Below are 14,374 nucleotides of genomic sequence, written 5' to 3' on the forward strand. Positions count from 1 at the left end.
CTGAGGTGAAGGCCCGGCCCCTCAGGCCGCCGCCCCGGAGAGAAGGGAGGCGGCGCCGGGGCGGCTCTGGGGAGCGGGCCGAGGCGGGAGTCTCTCGGGCTTTGAACCGTCCCGCGAGAGAAATTCCCTCTGCAGAGCGTGCGGGGAAGCGCGGGAGGAGAGGTAAGGGCCTGCCAGCAACAGCCCCGGAAAGACCAATGTCCGCCCCTAAAGCTCTGTCACCTCCCTGCCCTGCGCTGAGGGGGGGAGAGGAGCTGCTTCACTTGAAGAGGTTGAGAGACGCTGGAACTAATGAAAAAAAAACCTCAGAAGTTGAACTTTTTTTTTTTTTTTGCACACCCCACCCCCCCCCGCTTCGAAAAGCGCCTTTACCCCTCTGGTTAAAGACCTGAAATCCCAGCAGGTTTGCTGATGATACCGAACACGGAGGGCCGTGCTGCCATCCAGCGAGACCTGGACAGGCTGGAGAGCTGGGCAAGGAAGAACCTCATGAGGTTCAACAGGAAAAAGCGTAGGGTCCTGCACCTGGGGAAGAAGAATGTCAGGCACCAATACAGGTTAGGGGTGGACCTGCTGGAGACAAGTTCCAAAGAGAAAGATCTGGGGGTCCTGGTAGACAGCAAAATGACAATGAGCAAGCAGTGTGCTCTTGTGGCCAGGAAGGCCAATGGAATCCTGGGCTGCGTAGGGAAGAGTGTGGCCAGTAGGTGGAGGGAAGTCATTCTCCCCCTCTGCTCTGCACTGGTGAGGCCACAACTGGAATAGTGCATCCAGTTCTGGGCTCCCCAGTTCAAGAGGGACAGGGAACTACTGGAGAGAGTCCAGCGAAGGGCAACGAGGATGATTCAAGGATTGGAGCATCTCCCTTATAAAGAAAGGCTGAGAGAGCTGGGACTCTTTAGCCTGGAGAAGAGAAGGCTGAGGGGAGACCTTATCAATGCTTAGAAGTATCTAAAGGGTGGGTTGAGGGAGGATGGAGCCGGACTCTTTTCAGTGGTTGCCAGTGACAGGACGAGGGGCAATGGGCACAAACTGGAACATGGGAGGTTCCACCCAAATATGAGAAAAAACTTCTTCACGGTGAGGGTGCCAGAGCCCTGGAACAGGCTGCCCAGGGAGGGTGTGGAGTCCCCTTCTCTGGAGATCTTCAAGACCCACCTGGATGCAGTCCTGAGTAACATGCTCTGACATGCTCTGGGCAATCCTGCTTCGGCAGGGGAGTTGGACTAGATGATCTTTATGGTCCCTTCCAACTCTAAAAATTCAGTGAAATTCAGTGAAATCCCCCAGAAGGAAACCACCACAACTTCTGACCCTCTCAGGGAAGTTGCCACCATTGCTTTATTGATTCCAAATCCGAGAGGAAAAAAAAAAATCATCATAATTTGAATTTACCATCCTTTTAACTCCTCCCCCCCGCCTTGTACACAGCTGGGAGTAGTGATTTGAGGCAACAGTTAAATATTTCTTAGTTTTTGATTTGTACCTCTGTACCGCGAAGGCGTCTTTGAGAGACGGAGAAAGCACGGGTGCGGGGCAGAAAGAGAACACAAGCAGTGGGTACGTCGGAAAAGGCGTGCTGGGAAAAGAGGGAGAGGAGTGCTTGTAGCTCAAGGAGAGGCATCCCGCTCCTCGGTTAAAAAGCCACCCCACTCTGCAAGCGGTTAGAGCCACGTGGCTGGCTTGTTCCCGGCGGCGCAATTAGCACCCAGGAGGACAGGTTTTGAAGCAGAGCGACTAGTTCCCTCCAACTAAAGGTTTCCTTGATAAAAGAAGAGTCCCCGTTGGGCTCGGGCTGCACCTCTGCTCGGAATTCCTGATTCAGTCCTGACTCAGCAGAGAACGGCCAACAGGTTTAGTGTTTCCGAGAAGGATGGCTGGCAAGCAGCCCGCGAGCAAGAATCGGGGACAGAGGCTGGTATTCACCGCTGTGATGTCTATCTTCAGGCTGCACAATACCAGCCTGGTAACAGCAGCTCTGCCAGGCACAGAGTGCAGCTGTGGCAGCGTGTGGGTGTCATCCAGCTGTGCTCCCAAATCAATATAAGGCAGAAAGACTGTTTCCACTGGGATATCCCCCTCTCCGCTCCCTGGGAGAGAGCTGGGGAACAGGGGAGGGAAACAGACCGAGCTGAAACAGACCGAGCTGTAACAGATGAAGTAATTTTAAGGCTGCAGATTAGTTCCTGGCTTCAGCCCTGTAGCAGATTCCTGGCCACAATCATCCGCATCACCTCATTGGTACCTGCAGCGGGACGAGGGTGCAAAAGAAAGACAGTTAGGGAGATGATCCAGTGCTGCCCCCAACGAAGGCAAAGAGAATTCTTCCCTGACCTGCAGTCTACAGCACAGAAAAGCTCTTCCCACCCACTGAGGTGGCATTTAGGAGGTGTTGGGCCAAAATACATTTGCCAAGTGCCACCACATCGCTCGGGAAAGGCTTCGAAGTGGTAGATAGTGGTGCTTGGTTTTATTTGGGCATTGAGAGGCCCTCATTGGGCTCCAGGCATCGAGGGGAACTGGATATATGCCATCATCCGAGTTCTCTGCTTTACTGTGTAACATATACACAAAACAGACAGAAAAACCACAGACCCACTCGGTATTGGAAAAGAGTACGTCCCTTATCAGGTACTCTGGTCGTAGGGGAAGGGATTTCAAAACAAAATGGTTTGGAGGCCAAACTGAGATTAGGAAAGGCCAGACTGTTAGGGACACACTGTCAAAGAGCGAAGATAGACTGGAATCACGGGAAAGGAACTGCTGGGGTGCGTCAGCACACGGCTGTAGGAGTAATGGGATGAAACCGGATAGAGGCACCTCTAACATGACAACTCCATATCCCCCCCTGCTGTAACACTCTTAAATACACAGTAACTGCTCCAATACACCAACAGCTCTTGGCCAGGGAATTCCCACATGTGACATCCGGGGACACCTCACACCCAGAGCAAAACAGGATTCTGAAACCCAAGAGTCAGAGACTCATGTGGGAAGGCAGGGGCCTCTGGAGGGCCTGCTCCCTCCTGGCTTCGCTGCCAAGTCGCTGGCAGTAAGAGTGTCTTTTACCTTCCAGGATCTGGTGGACTCTGATGTCTCGCACAAACTGCTGCACAGCATAATCCTTCAGGTAGCCGTAGCCCCCGTGCATCTGTAGAGCCTGGTTGCAGATCTAAGAAGATAACATCGCTGGTGAAGTGGCTCGCGTGGTGTCGAGGACAAGTCAGTGACAGAAATTCAGTAAGAACCCAGGAACCTGGGCACTATTTTTTAATTATTTTTCTGGTCATTAATCTCATCGCTTAACAGTGTGGTGTGACAGCAGGGCGCTCTCAGTCCCCATCACTCCTGCTCTCAGTGTTATCATGTTACCCAAGTGCTGCTTCTACATTAAGAGTGCATTTATGTGAACAAGATAGCACAGAAATACCCGGGAAACACTTAACTAAGGCAATTTTGTCTGCATTTCCATGGTGGTACTGATGCAAAAAGCAAAACGCCAGATCGCCATCTAGCGGTCAGTCGGGGGAGGGGAATCTGCTCTGATTTCTACCGAAACATGACTCCGTGCCTCATTATCTGTCAAGCTGGGACATAAAACATAATAAATAGCAAAAATGCAGAGTGCTGAGAGTAGCTTCTAAATGACACTGATCTAGGAAGTGTCAAGCTGTAGATTTCCTTTTCCTTTCTTTTTCTCTCCCTTCTTGCTTTCTCTTTTCAGGGACATTTTGTGATAACCATTTTATTTTTAAGTGGCCTAGGAAAGATCACTTGCTACCTAAGAGTGATCAGACCCTTTGAAAATAAAAGTGCTTTGCTCCCTGTCCTGTCTCCCTACTTGGTCACCTGGAAAGTAGTGTAGAAAGCTCTGGAGGCCAGGAAGCTGTGGAGAGGCTAATCCTGCAGCCTCAACAGGGCGCAGAATTCTCTTTCATAAAACATCGTGGTGCTTAAATGAAGCTTCTGGCTCAATGAACGTGCTCGGGTCTGGGGCGCTACAGTGTCAACCTGCTTTCTGACATCTAAGAGGGGTCTCCAAGCTTCTGAGCTTCCAGTAACCTACCGCAAAGCATTCGTCGGTAGCGAAGAGCTTGGCCATAGAGCACAGCACCGCCGCGTCCTCCCGTCCCTCCTGCAGTGCCCGTGCCGCGTTGCGAACCATCAGCCGTGCCGCCACCAGGCGCGTGGCCATCTCCGCCAGCCTGAACTGCAGGTACTGCCAGCAGGAGAGGAGAAACGAGGTCAGCATCTTTTGAACCACATCCCCACTACCTTCAGGCAGGTCTTAGGCCTTTTTGACTCAGGAAAAGCACTTTCCTGACTTCTCCAGGGAAGACCCTGTGAAGTGAGCGATGGGACCTCTGGCTGCTTGTTCAGCCAGGATCAGGAAGAGCAGAGCTCTGGGAAGGCAAGTCTGGTGGAGACGTTACCTGATTGTTCGCCAGGGGTTCTCCAAACTGTTTGCGGACAGTGAGATGTTCCTGAGCCAGAAGAACAGAGGCATGAGCAGCTCCTAATGAACATGAAGCTGGTGGGAGAAGCCAGAGACATATGAAGCTAACGTAGATGGGCAACAAGATGATCCTGCCCTCCTCCCTTTGCTCCTTCTTACCGATATTTATCCTGCCTCCGTTCAGTCCCTTCATGGCAATGCTGAAGCCCTGCCCTTCGGCTCCCAGCCGGTTGCCAACAGGAACAACGCAGTCCTCAAAGATGACAGCCCGAGTTGGCTGGGAATTCCAGCCCACCTGGGAAAAACCAGCACACCTTCCAGACTGCCCGAGGAGCAGCTCCCAGCAGAGAGCTGCCCGCCCTGCTTTCAGCCCCTCGGTCTCATTGCCACGCTGCCGCAGAGCCCCTCTGGTCTGAGCCCCTTTGGCCTCAGCGTGCTGAGTTGGAAACTGGAAACTCTATTTGAGAAAAGGAACCTTGATGTTCCCAAGATTAAAATCCTTCACTTTGCAAAGGGACAGGATTGGGCAAACTTCATCAAAGCTGGACTTGGCTTGGAAAAACCATGCCAGGCTGGGACTCTGGTCCCATCCAAGAGGAGATCCCTAATACTTTGCACACATGGGCTCATCTCTGTCCTGCACTTCCCTTAGGCACACGGGGAGTAAAAACCAAGCTTCTTACCTTCTTCTCTTTCTTGCCAAAGCTGAGCCCTGGTGTCCCCTTCTCCAGCACCAGGCAGGAGATGCCCTTGGGGCCTGGGCCTCCTGTGCGACACATGACCACGTAGACATCGGTGTCACCCCCTCCACTGATGAAGGCCTGCAGAAGGGCACAAGAAGAAAGGGGTGGCTTTCGCATGCTGAGCATGCGGCAGCGGCTGGGGTAGAAAGACGGAGGGGCAAAGACCCCACGCCAGCAGGTATTTAGGGACCCAACTGTACTAAGCTCTGGTGAACGCTCTGCAGAGCACGTCCTACCTTGGGAGAATACACAGAGATGAGGAGACAGCAGGAAATGGAAAGGATGGTTAGACCCAGGCCCCCTTGCGCATGCAGTGCCATCCAGCAGCTTTAGGAGGAGCAAAGAGGTACCTTGGAGCCATTCAGGACGTAGGTGTCCCCTTTCCTCTGAGCTGAGGTCAGCAAGGAAGCTGCATCACTTCCACTTCCTGTTCAGGAGGTAAGGAAGCAGCCAGTGAAGCAGCAGGTCCAGAGCCTACAGACTCTCCCAGGAGCATCTCAGCAACCATCTTCTGCCCCTTCCCAGCTTCCCAGCCATTGCCCAAATGAACACGAAAAGAAACTTTTCACCTCCAGCTCCGTGCCGTGTTCGTGTCCAGTTAAACCACGTTAGGAGGGAGGGAAGGGAGGAGATTTCTCGATCGAGGATGCTCACCTGGCTCAGTCAGGCAGTAAGAAGCAAATTTTTCCATGCTACAGAGCGCTGGGCAGAACCTGCGCCTCTGTTCCTCATTGCCAAAGGTGTCGATCATCCAAACGCACATGCTGGGGCAGGAGAGAAGGAGCAGCGTTACAGCAGGTGAACACAGCCCTGGGAGGAAGGCGAGTCAGGGAAGAACATCCCTGGCTGAACAGAAGAACAAAGCTCCAGGGGGTTGAGGCGAGAAAGTGTATTGCTCCACACCAAAACAGAACAAAATTAGGTGCCGCAGAAGCCGAGAGGAAGGAGATCACCTTCCATTCCCCACAGACTCGCTGCCTTGTGGGAACAGCAGGTCCCTATTTAACAGCTTCGGGGTTCCCCTCAGGGCTAAGCCAGACTGTCTCCTTGGAAAACTGCACCTGGAAGAAGGAGGCATCGTCACCCCATCCTTCTGTGCCAAGTCAGGCCGTCACCAAACATGTCTGTACAAGCAGGACAGGGCCCCAGTATCAGCTGGTGCCTCCGGGCTCTGTTACAGCTCGACCAACGCACAAAGGCTTTTTCCAGGCAGGTTACTATCTATAGACAGCTTAAGTGGAAGAGCAGGGAACAAAATCCAGAACCTAATCCCCTCTTGCCTGCCACAAAGCTAAAATTACTTCTTGGTGGCATCTCAGCTTTTGTAGCCTATTTGTTTACGTCCTCACAGGGACGTGTCTACTTGGGGTCCCAACTTTAAATAATGGGAGGTGTTTCCAGCTGGATTTAGAGGAAAAACGTGGTTTTCAGCCAGGCTGACACCATCCACGGCTCGGCAGAGACACTCACTTGTGGATGCTCATGTAAGCTGTGGTGCTGGTACATCCTGTTGATAAAGCTTCAAAGATGACGGAGGTGTCAAGTCGTGACAATCCAGACCCACCAACGTCTGGTTTCACGTAGATCCCACCGAATCCTAGCTGGGCTGCCTTCCGCATTGTTTCCACGGGGAATATTTCCTATTGGGACAGGCAGAGACATCGCAAGTGAATATTCACGATCAAACCCATCTCAATGTTCAACATCTTTCGGTACATCTGAGCTACCAAATCCGGTCCCGAACTCCCACAGAATTTAAGTTAACTGGGTGGGTTAAAGACGAGGTGGCTGCCTAGAGAGATACATACCACCTTCAGGAGTAAATTCCGGTTTCAGATGATGGAATAGCCTGGCTAGGAAGGCTTCTAGGAATTTCTGATGGCTTCCCCACCCTGGCTACAGCAGCAGCTTCAAAGAAAATCTCTACAGATGGCATCACAGCCATTGAGCTATTGCGGGAACCCCTCTGATGAGACCCCCAGGATGACAACACCTCAAGGGAGGAAAAACCGAGCGGTACAACCCTCCTGAGGCCGTCGTACCTACCTTCTCATCCCACTCAGCCATGTGAGGAGCCATCTCCTTGGCAGCAAAATCAAGGGCAACTTTTTGGAATTCCTTCTGCTCCTCAGTCAGGCCGGCGGATGCTAGAAAAGCAGGAAGAGATGGGGATACGCGTCTGTTGCGGGAAAACAAGCGCTACCACCTCCTCTGTACCCCAACCAATTTCAAAGTGTCCCTTAACTCCATTGCTCTGCTCCTTGGGGCCACCATGAACTGGGCTGGGGGCTTTGGGAGGGGACTTTTTTTAGGAGAAAACAAACCCCAAGGTCTCAGCTACCCCTGACTACTCAACGTCGCGAGACAGGGACCGGGGGCAGCACAGCCCGTGGCAGCTGATGCTCCATCTCCTTAGGTCTGTGCTGCAGAAACACAAGGACACAGCCCTGGGACTTCAAAGGGGTGACACCAGAAAAGAAGCCACGAATAAAAAAGCCCTTTAGAAACGGCATCTAAAGTTTCGGGTAGATCCTGCATTGGAAACCACCTGCTTCGCTTGCACGTAAGATCCCGAGGTTGTTTCGTTAGTTCCTCTCCTAAAATTCATAAGGATGAAGCTGCTGCTTCCATCCTAAACGCGGTTACATTTAAACAAGGAAGCAATTCATCCGGGAAGGGTCCAGGAATGCCGTAGGAGGAGTCCGGCTCGGACACAGCTCTTGTTCCATAACCAGAGACCGTGCCCAGCGATCAGAAGACGGCTTCCATCGCAGGATAACCCAGACTTACAGCCGGGTACGGCCTCCCCTGCCTCCCAGTGAGCCTTTGCGCTGTTTTACCGAGTCTTTTTGGAGATATTCTTTGATTCACACTCAAGCTTAAAAATCCCTGAAGACCCAGCGAGGGCAGAGGGAAGGGGAAGGCGCTTTTCCTTTGCGGGGTGGGCACTGCCGGCCGGGGCCCTGCGCAGCCGGTGTAGGACCAGGGACATACCCCCCCCCCCCCCCCCCGGCGGCGACAGGAGCCCCCCAAAGCCACCGACCCTCTCCCCACCTTCACCCCACACCGCCTCCCTCCCCGCAGGCACCCATGGCGGGGGCGGAGAGAGGAGGGATCCCGGCGGCCCCGACCCGTCGCTTTTGGGGGGGGGGGGGGGGACGACGACGACCGGGGTCTCCCCCCGCCGCGCTCGCCCGGAGCCTTACGGTCGATGCAGGAGGCGATCCCCCGCCGCCCCGCCGGATCCCGCAGCAGCAGCCGCCGGGCTACGAGGAGGGGGGCTCCTCGCCAAGCCATGGCGGGGCCGGGCCGGGCCGGGAGGCGGTGTCGGGCAGCGGCCCGGTCGCCGGTGGCCGGGGCAGGCTGGGAGCTGTAGTCCGACCCTCGGCGCCTCCCGCCCGCGCGGTGGCTGCGGGGAAGGAGACAAGCCCACAGGCCGTGCCTTAATTTTGGTTTTGTTTTGTTTTTTGTTTTTTTTTTTTTTTTTGCATAACGGTCACCCATTTCCGATTTTAGTCGGGCGAGGGGGCGGTGTGTTTCCTCCTCCCGCGCCGAGGCGAGAGCATCCTTCTTCCCCAGTCCGAGGAGAAGGGGGCTGTCTGCGGCCCGGAGACGGTGAGGGGGAGCCTGGGGGGGGTGTGGGGGGGTAGGAAGGAGGGAGGGAAGGGGGAGAGAAGCTTGGCATGGAAGGTGGAAAAGTTGATGCCACCCGCTCTGGCAGAAGGAGGCCAGCTCGGAGCCAAATAACTTCTAAGGGGCTGCTGGCAGAAGGGGGCTGGGGTTGGACCAGCCGCTTTGCTCCCTTTCCCGAAGGGACTTTGCGTGTATGATCTCTGCGAGTACCAAACCGAGCCAGAGGCTCTGGGGGGGAAGCTGTTCTCCCTTTTCTAAAAGCACAGCTCCTCTTGTAACGGCAGAGAGGGGCCACGCTTAGGCCAGGCCAAGCACCTCCGGGACTTGTCTCCAAGATTTGCGCCAGGGTGGGGAAAAGCAGCCCAAAGCAGCCCTCCTGCCGGTGTCCATCAGGGCCTGCCCGTCTCCAACACGCTGAGCGAGGGTGTGGTTCCTCAACCAGTGCCAGCATTCGCACTGATAGAGGAAATGGCTGAGCCCAAGGAAGGGAATTTATTTACTCACCACTTTTACTGTACAGCTTTTACTCTTCTCTGTCTCAGCTTGCCTGAATAAGCAGTAATTCCTCCTTCTTCTCTCATTCAGCAGGTGCTTCTCAGCGAAGAGAAGATAATTTAAAGAGACCAGAGATGCCTTGGCCGAGCAGAAAGAGAGACAAAGGAGCAGCAGCAGGTCTGTTCTGACATCCTAACTAATTCAGCATCTCTCACTCGAGGTTCCAAGCTATAGTGAAACTACAGACAGTCATCTTAACCGTCTGTCTTTCAAAGCCGCGCGTCTTACAGACAGCATTTCCTCTGTAAAAACGGGCTGAGCATCCATGTGTGACTGAGGCTAGATATTCAGGAGGGACAATGATGTATTCTCAGCACAAGGTGGTTAAGAAAGGTAACTCATGCCCGTTTTATAAAGAGTTTTCAGATCCTACGTGTCAGAGATGGTCAAAGTGTACCCAGGCAGGAAGCTGATGTGGTACCATCTGCAAAAAAAAAAAACAAAAAACACCAAAAAACAAAAAGCAAAAATCTTGCACTTGAGGCAACATTACATGGTGTTTCAGGTGTAAGATATAAAAATTGCACAGTTGGCTCATCTGCTTAATCAACTCCAGCAAATAAGCACCTTCCTACCCTTTAATCACTTCTTATTAATTGTTGTTTTGCTGTCTGGGTCCTGGACAAACAGGGATATGGACCTCCTCTGAACAGGTAGCACAGTGGAGGCTTAATCTAAGGCTTCCAGCAGTAATTGACATAGCTTGCTTTGCTGGTCATTTTCCTGTTATTCACCTGACTCACCTAAATCAACTTCATTGCCTGCAGCTGATTTCTCAGCAATTAATTAAAAAAAAAAAAAAGTCAGCTACATTTCATGTGGGCAACATGGTCTATCCTGGCTTTTTTTAACTATGACTATGGTTTGTGCATACCACACACACACACAAATAATCCTTATTTCAGATGCAAACTAGAAATACTCAAACACTGGTACATAATGCTACTACCTTACCCATAGCATCTGGGGTGCACCAAACTTCTGCTACAGTCAAATCCCAGTGTGTGAAAGTAGCTTGGAACTGAAACTGAAAATGTTTCAGCACCAGTTCTTATCAGAAACAAAATGTGTTTTATCTGAATGGTCTTGTTTGTTGTTGTTTCTTTTAAGATAAAAAAGAGCCTGATGCTAAAATTGCCAAAACTGAGGAGGAGGCTCCGGATAAGGAGGAAGAAGAGAAGACCACTAAACCTCCAGCTGGGAGTTCCAAGTCGGGATGGAAGAACTGGAAGAAGACAAAAGAATCCGATGCCGGTGGGGAGGAAAGCAAGATAACATACTGTCATTGGCTTCTGAAATCAGAACCAGAGAGCAGACTCGAGAAGGGAGTGGATGTGAAAGTAAGCACTGATACCTATCAGCAAAGTATAGAAGCAGTTTCGCTACTGTCCAGAGCGTTAGAGCCTGAACTCTGAGTTACAGGATCCAACAATTCAGATTGCTTGCAATATTAACATTATTAAGTCTTTACTTCTCAAAAAGCGTCTGTCTTCCTGGAAACAGAAAGACATAACGTTGTTCTCTGCCAGGGTAACAGCCTTGGGGTTTGATACTTGGAATAAAAGAGGAAATCGGGTCCTCTGGATGCTTCACTGTTGGTATCAGGGGCAGCATCTCTTTCAGCCTCTGCATTCAGTGTCCCTCCTTTATGAAGGCTTTTCTTTAGCCCCTGTGGGAACCAGAAAAAATGTGTGAAGTTTGTACTATAATTGAAGGAGTGACTAGGCACAAGTGTTTAGGCACAGGACAGACAATAAGACGGTAAAGATGAGACTGCCTCGTGAACCTAACCTGGGTTTTCATTCCGCTTGGCAGTTCAGCATTGACGACTTGAAAGCTCAGCCCAACCAGACAACCTTTTGGGATGGAGTAAGAAACTACCAGGTGAGGAGCACGTGGCACAGATGGAATCACTGTTAGTTCTTGTTGCTAGCTGCTTACAGTGAAACCCTGAGAGCTTGATACAAAGAGCTTAAAGCCCCTCCTTTACACCTGACAGGCAAGGAATTTCCTGAGAGCCATGAAACTCGGGCAGCAGGCCTTCTTCTACCACAGTAACTGTAAAGAGCCTGGCATTGTTGGCATTGTCAAGGTGAGTGCTGCTTTCTCCTTCTGTGTTTCAGGGAGGGGAAAAAGTACTAATGGGTGGGTTATCAAACAGCTCATTAGCCCTGCTTCTGTCTCGGCACCAAAGGAGTGCAGAAGTTGGCCAGTCAGAGCAGAGACTCAACGATTCATCCCACAGCAGGGCTGACTCAGGCATCTTTCCCCAGAGAAATGGAACCAAACTGCTGTTTCCCTGCTGACATTTCAGAGTGCTTCCAGCCAAGCCAAGTGTTGCTCCACACTCTGATTAAAATCTGATTCACTAAATCCTAGTCAGCTGAGCCTGCAAGGCAGTAGTGTAAAACCTAGGGCACAGAAGAGCTTTTACTTTAAGAGGAGAACTCTTCACAAAGACTATCATCATCTACCCAGTTTTCCTCTATTGCGTGTGCTCCTTCTGCAATGCTCTCCTAAGAGGTGGTGGTGCTTCATTGGGAGCCATACTGTTCTGCAGTGCTTCAACCCAAGAAATGTAAAGGAAGGAAATGCATCTCACCACTAGAATGGAGTTCAGGGAAAGGAAGGCTGATTTTTGCACCGGGATTATTCCTTATGGCTAGTCACAGCTTGCTCAAGGGCACGTCATACCCTTTGCTGACAACAGTTTTTGAACTGATGGGAACTTGTCTCGCCTTCTTCTCCCCTTCTGCTTCAGATCGTAAAGGAGGCGTACCCTGATCACACACAGTTTGATCAGAAGGATCCTCATTATGATTCCACCAGCAGAAAAGAGAATCCCAAATGGTCCATGGTAATGTAGTAAACTAAATACAGGTGTTTCAAGCTGTGTGTGCAAGCCAAGCGAAGGTAGAAGCCTCTTTGCATCATATTACATATCTTCTTAAGCTTCTGGCCTGGCCTAGCTGCTTTTTTCTTTCTCGGGAGAAAATCCAGTCCTAATTGTTTTCTCTACCTTTTCCCTCATCTCTTCCAGAAGGCTGCCAAATGTATCTCTGTAATTTTTCAAATCTTACTTGGCTGCAGAGCTGACCTCCGTGCAGGGCAGAATTCTGGGTTAGGAAAGAGAAGGAACATCTTTAAGTACCGCTCTCAGCCTACAGCAAACAAAGCTGTAGTTTTGAGGCCCACTAAATTATAGGGAAGTGACTGTTCCCAGGCTGGCTGCATCCCACATCTTAATTTTGTGCTGTTTGTGACAACACGAGTGTGTGTTGCTAGTGCACAGTGCTACGCTTCATGTAAACAGATCACCTGCCAAAAGTTGCTTTAGCCTTAGTTTCCAGCAGCCATTTGCTTCGGTCTAAAATCTTTATCCCCACAAAGTTCTCCTGTGACATCTGGAGGCTCTGTCCTTCTCCAACCATGCTCCTTTGCCGCCCATCATTTCCCAGGTGGATGTCCAGTTTGTGCGGATGACAAAACGCTTCATCCCCCTTTCTGAAATCAAGGCCCACCACCTGGCACATAAAGCAGATGGAGGCCCCCTAAAGAACATGATGCTCTTCACGAGACAACGTCTGTCCATCCAACCACTGACACAAGGTAAGAACCTCCTTTGCACTCTTGGTGCCATCCCTCTGAGAGGCAGCCCTCACTCAGAGGACTTGGAAGCTCCACTGATGGCTTTCTCTTCCTTACCTTTTCAACGCAGAGGAATTTGATTTTGTCTTGGGCCTGGAAGAGGAAAAGCCACATTAAGGAAGTGACAGCAGCACAGCTTCTGCCCAGCCCGCTGATGCCTCCTCCTAAACCAGCATCATTCTCCAGTTTACTTGCTCAACTGCAGCAACAAGAACATGCCCGCACATGATTTGCAGCTACATGTCCCTTATTCTGACACACTGTTGTTTTTTTGGGTTTTTTTTTGCTTATTTTTAAATAAAGCCTTTTAGAATCAATTGCAGCTCCTCAATTTTCAATAGGGGAAAAATCTGCAATTTATCTCTAGAAGGATGAAACGGGTACATCCTCCTTGAGGATGGCGACTGCAGGATCCCGTGCAGTTCCATGTGCTGCAGAGGAACATTTTTCTGCAGAAAGGTATCACTCAGCTTCTGTCTAAAACAAGAAAATTTAGATGTATGTACGTATCCAGCCCGGTTGCTGCAAAGCAGATCGCGGTTACCCTCCTGCAGGTACAAAACCTCCCATGTTATTTTAGTACTGACAATAGGGAAACAGAAGAAGATACAGCTTGCTTGCTCATTTTTAAGCTACGTGGGTCCTCCACCAGCACAGCTTCTAGGCAGTGACACAGCTTAAAGAAAGACCACGAATTTATGAAGATAACAAACTCTTTAAGCATGTTTGGGAGGCTATACAGCATGGCACTAAAGGAAAATGTCTTAATATCCTTAAAAGAACTAACAACCCCAGCGAGGCAGTATAAACCATATCAGACAAACTCATGGACAGCATTTGACAGCCAGGGCTGGCTCTTTTTAATTGGAGAGACAAAAAACCCAAGTTTTTAAAATACAGCCATTGAAAAGACGATGAATTAAGAAACATGTAAACACAGCAGAGGCTTAATTACAGGTTGCACTGCTTGGTTCAGTACTTGCACGCTCCCCCCTGCCTGGCTGGGCCTGGGAGAGAGGGAATGACCCAAGTATTGAAGAGAACTCCCCCCAGCTCAGGGGACAGTGACTGCTCGAGTAGTATCTGCCCCTTACCCTGCTAATGAAGTGCTTTATTCTGAAGTACCTTGTCCTGGAGTGACCTTAGGCTTCAACTTCTCTCTAAAGGTGCTCCACCCCAGACAAACAGAGGGGGCCTGGTGGGTAAGGGGGTTGAAGGGTCCATCTAGATTAAGTAAAAACGGGGATCCTTTCTGAATTGTGGTTCCACAAATAGGGACACAGGAGAGAGGGGCACAAAGTAGAAAAAAACCAAAACCAAACCAACCCAATGTACGGGC

At 50.9% G+C, this 14,374-nt stretch overlaps 2 protein-coding genes across 5 annotated transcripts; one reads left to right on the plus strand and one right to left on the minus strand.

Moving 5' to 3' along the window:
* Nucleotides 1-31: 31 nt before the first annotated feature.
* On the plus strand, nt 32-13,350 carry THYN1 (thymocyte nuclear protein 1). 4 transcript variants are annotated; one of them, XM_074162266.1, is made up of 9 exons: nt 32-162; nt 3,077-3,240; nt 9,418-9,504; nt 10,498-10,727; nt 11,203-11,271; nt 11,387-11,479; nt 12,149-12,244; nt 12,846-12,996; nt 13,106-13,350. In XM_074162266.1, the coding sequence occupies exons 3-9, from the start codon at nt 9,462-9,464 to the stop codon at nt 13,150-13,152; spliced, it is 729 nt and encodes a 242-aa protein (XP_074018367.1). In that variant the 5' UTR covers nt 32-162; nt 3,077-3,240; nt 9,418-9,461; the 3' UTR covers nt 13,153-13,350. The 4 variants fall into 4 exon arrangements, with proteins under 4 accessions (XP_074018367.1, XP_074018369.1, XP_074018368.1 ...); XM_074162267.1 differs by lacking the exons at nt 32-162; nt 3,077-3,240 and adding exons at nt 7,955-7,995; nt 8,716-8,814; XM_074162268.1 differs by lacking the exons at nt 32-162; nt 3,077-3,240 and adding an exon at nt 7,750-7,995.
* ACAD8 (acyl-CoA dehydrogenase family member 8) lies at nt 1,312-8,643 on the minus strand. The gene is made up of 11 exons (XM_074162263.1): nt 8,406-8,643; nt 7,246-7,346; nt 6,670-6,839; nt 5,854-5,963; nt 5,550-5,626; nt 5,140-5,277; nt 4,616-4,751; nt 4,434-4,531; nt 4,067-4,219; nt 3,070-3,172; nt 1,312-2,245 (listed from the first exon to the last, which is right to left on the minus strand). The coding sequence occupies exons 1-11, from the start codon at nt 8,494-8,496 to the stop codon at nt 2,193-2,195; spliced, it is 1,230 nt and encodes a 409-aa protein (XP_074018364.1). The 5' UTR covers nt 8,497-8,643; the 3' UTR covers nt 1,312-2,192.
* Nucleotides 13,351-14,374: the final 1,024 nt, after the last annotated feature.

Source organism: Numenius arquata, chromosome 22 (assembly GCF_964106895.1).
Source record: "Numenius arquata chromosome 22, bNumArq3.hap1.1, whole genome shotgun sequence".
Classification (NCBI taxonomy): Eukaryota; Metazoa; Chordata; class Aves; order Charadriiformes; family Scolopacidae; genus Numenius; species Numenius arquata.

Bases quoted from the DNA above. Each gene is read 5' to 3' on its own strand.
- ACAD8 (XM_074162263.1), bottom strand. From the start codon at position 8,496: ATGGCTTGGCGAGGAGCCCCCCTCCTCGTAGCCCGGCGGCTGCTGCTG. The intron at 5,964-6,669 runs GTGAGTGTCTCT...CTCCTGCCCCAG, and splicing joins GCTTACATGAGCATCCACAA to CATGTGCGTTTGGATGATCG. The intron at 5,278-5,549 runs GTACCTCTTTGC...GCCCTTCTGCAG, and splicing joins ACGTCCTGAATGGCTCCAAG to GCCTTCATCAGTGGAGGGGG.
- THYN1 (XM_074162266.1), top strand. From the start codon at position 9,462: ATGCCTTGGCCGAGCAGAAAGAGAGACAAAGGAGCAGCAGCAG. The intron at 9,505-10,497 runs GTCTGTTCTGAC...GTTTCTTTTAAG, and splicing joins AGACAAAGGAGCAGCAGCAG to ATAAAAAAGAGCCTGATGCT. The intron at 12,245-12,845 runs GTAATGTAGTAA...ATCATTTCCCAG, and splicing joins AGAATCCCAAATGGTCCATG to GTGGATGTCCAGTTTGTGCG.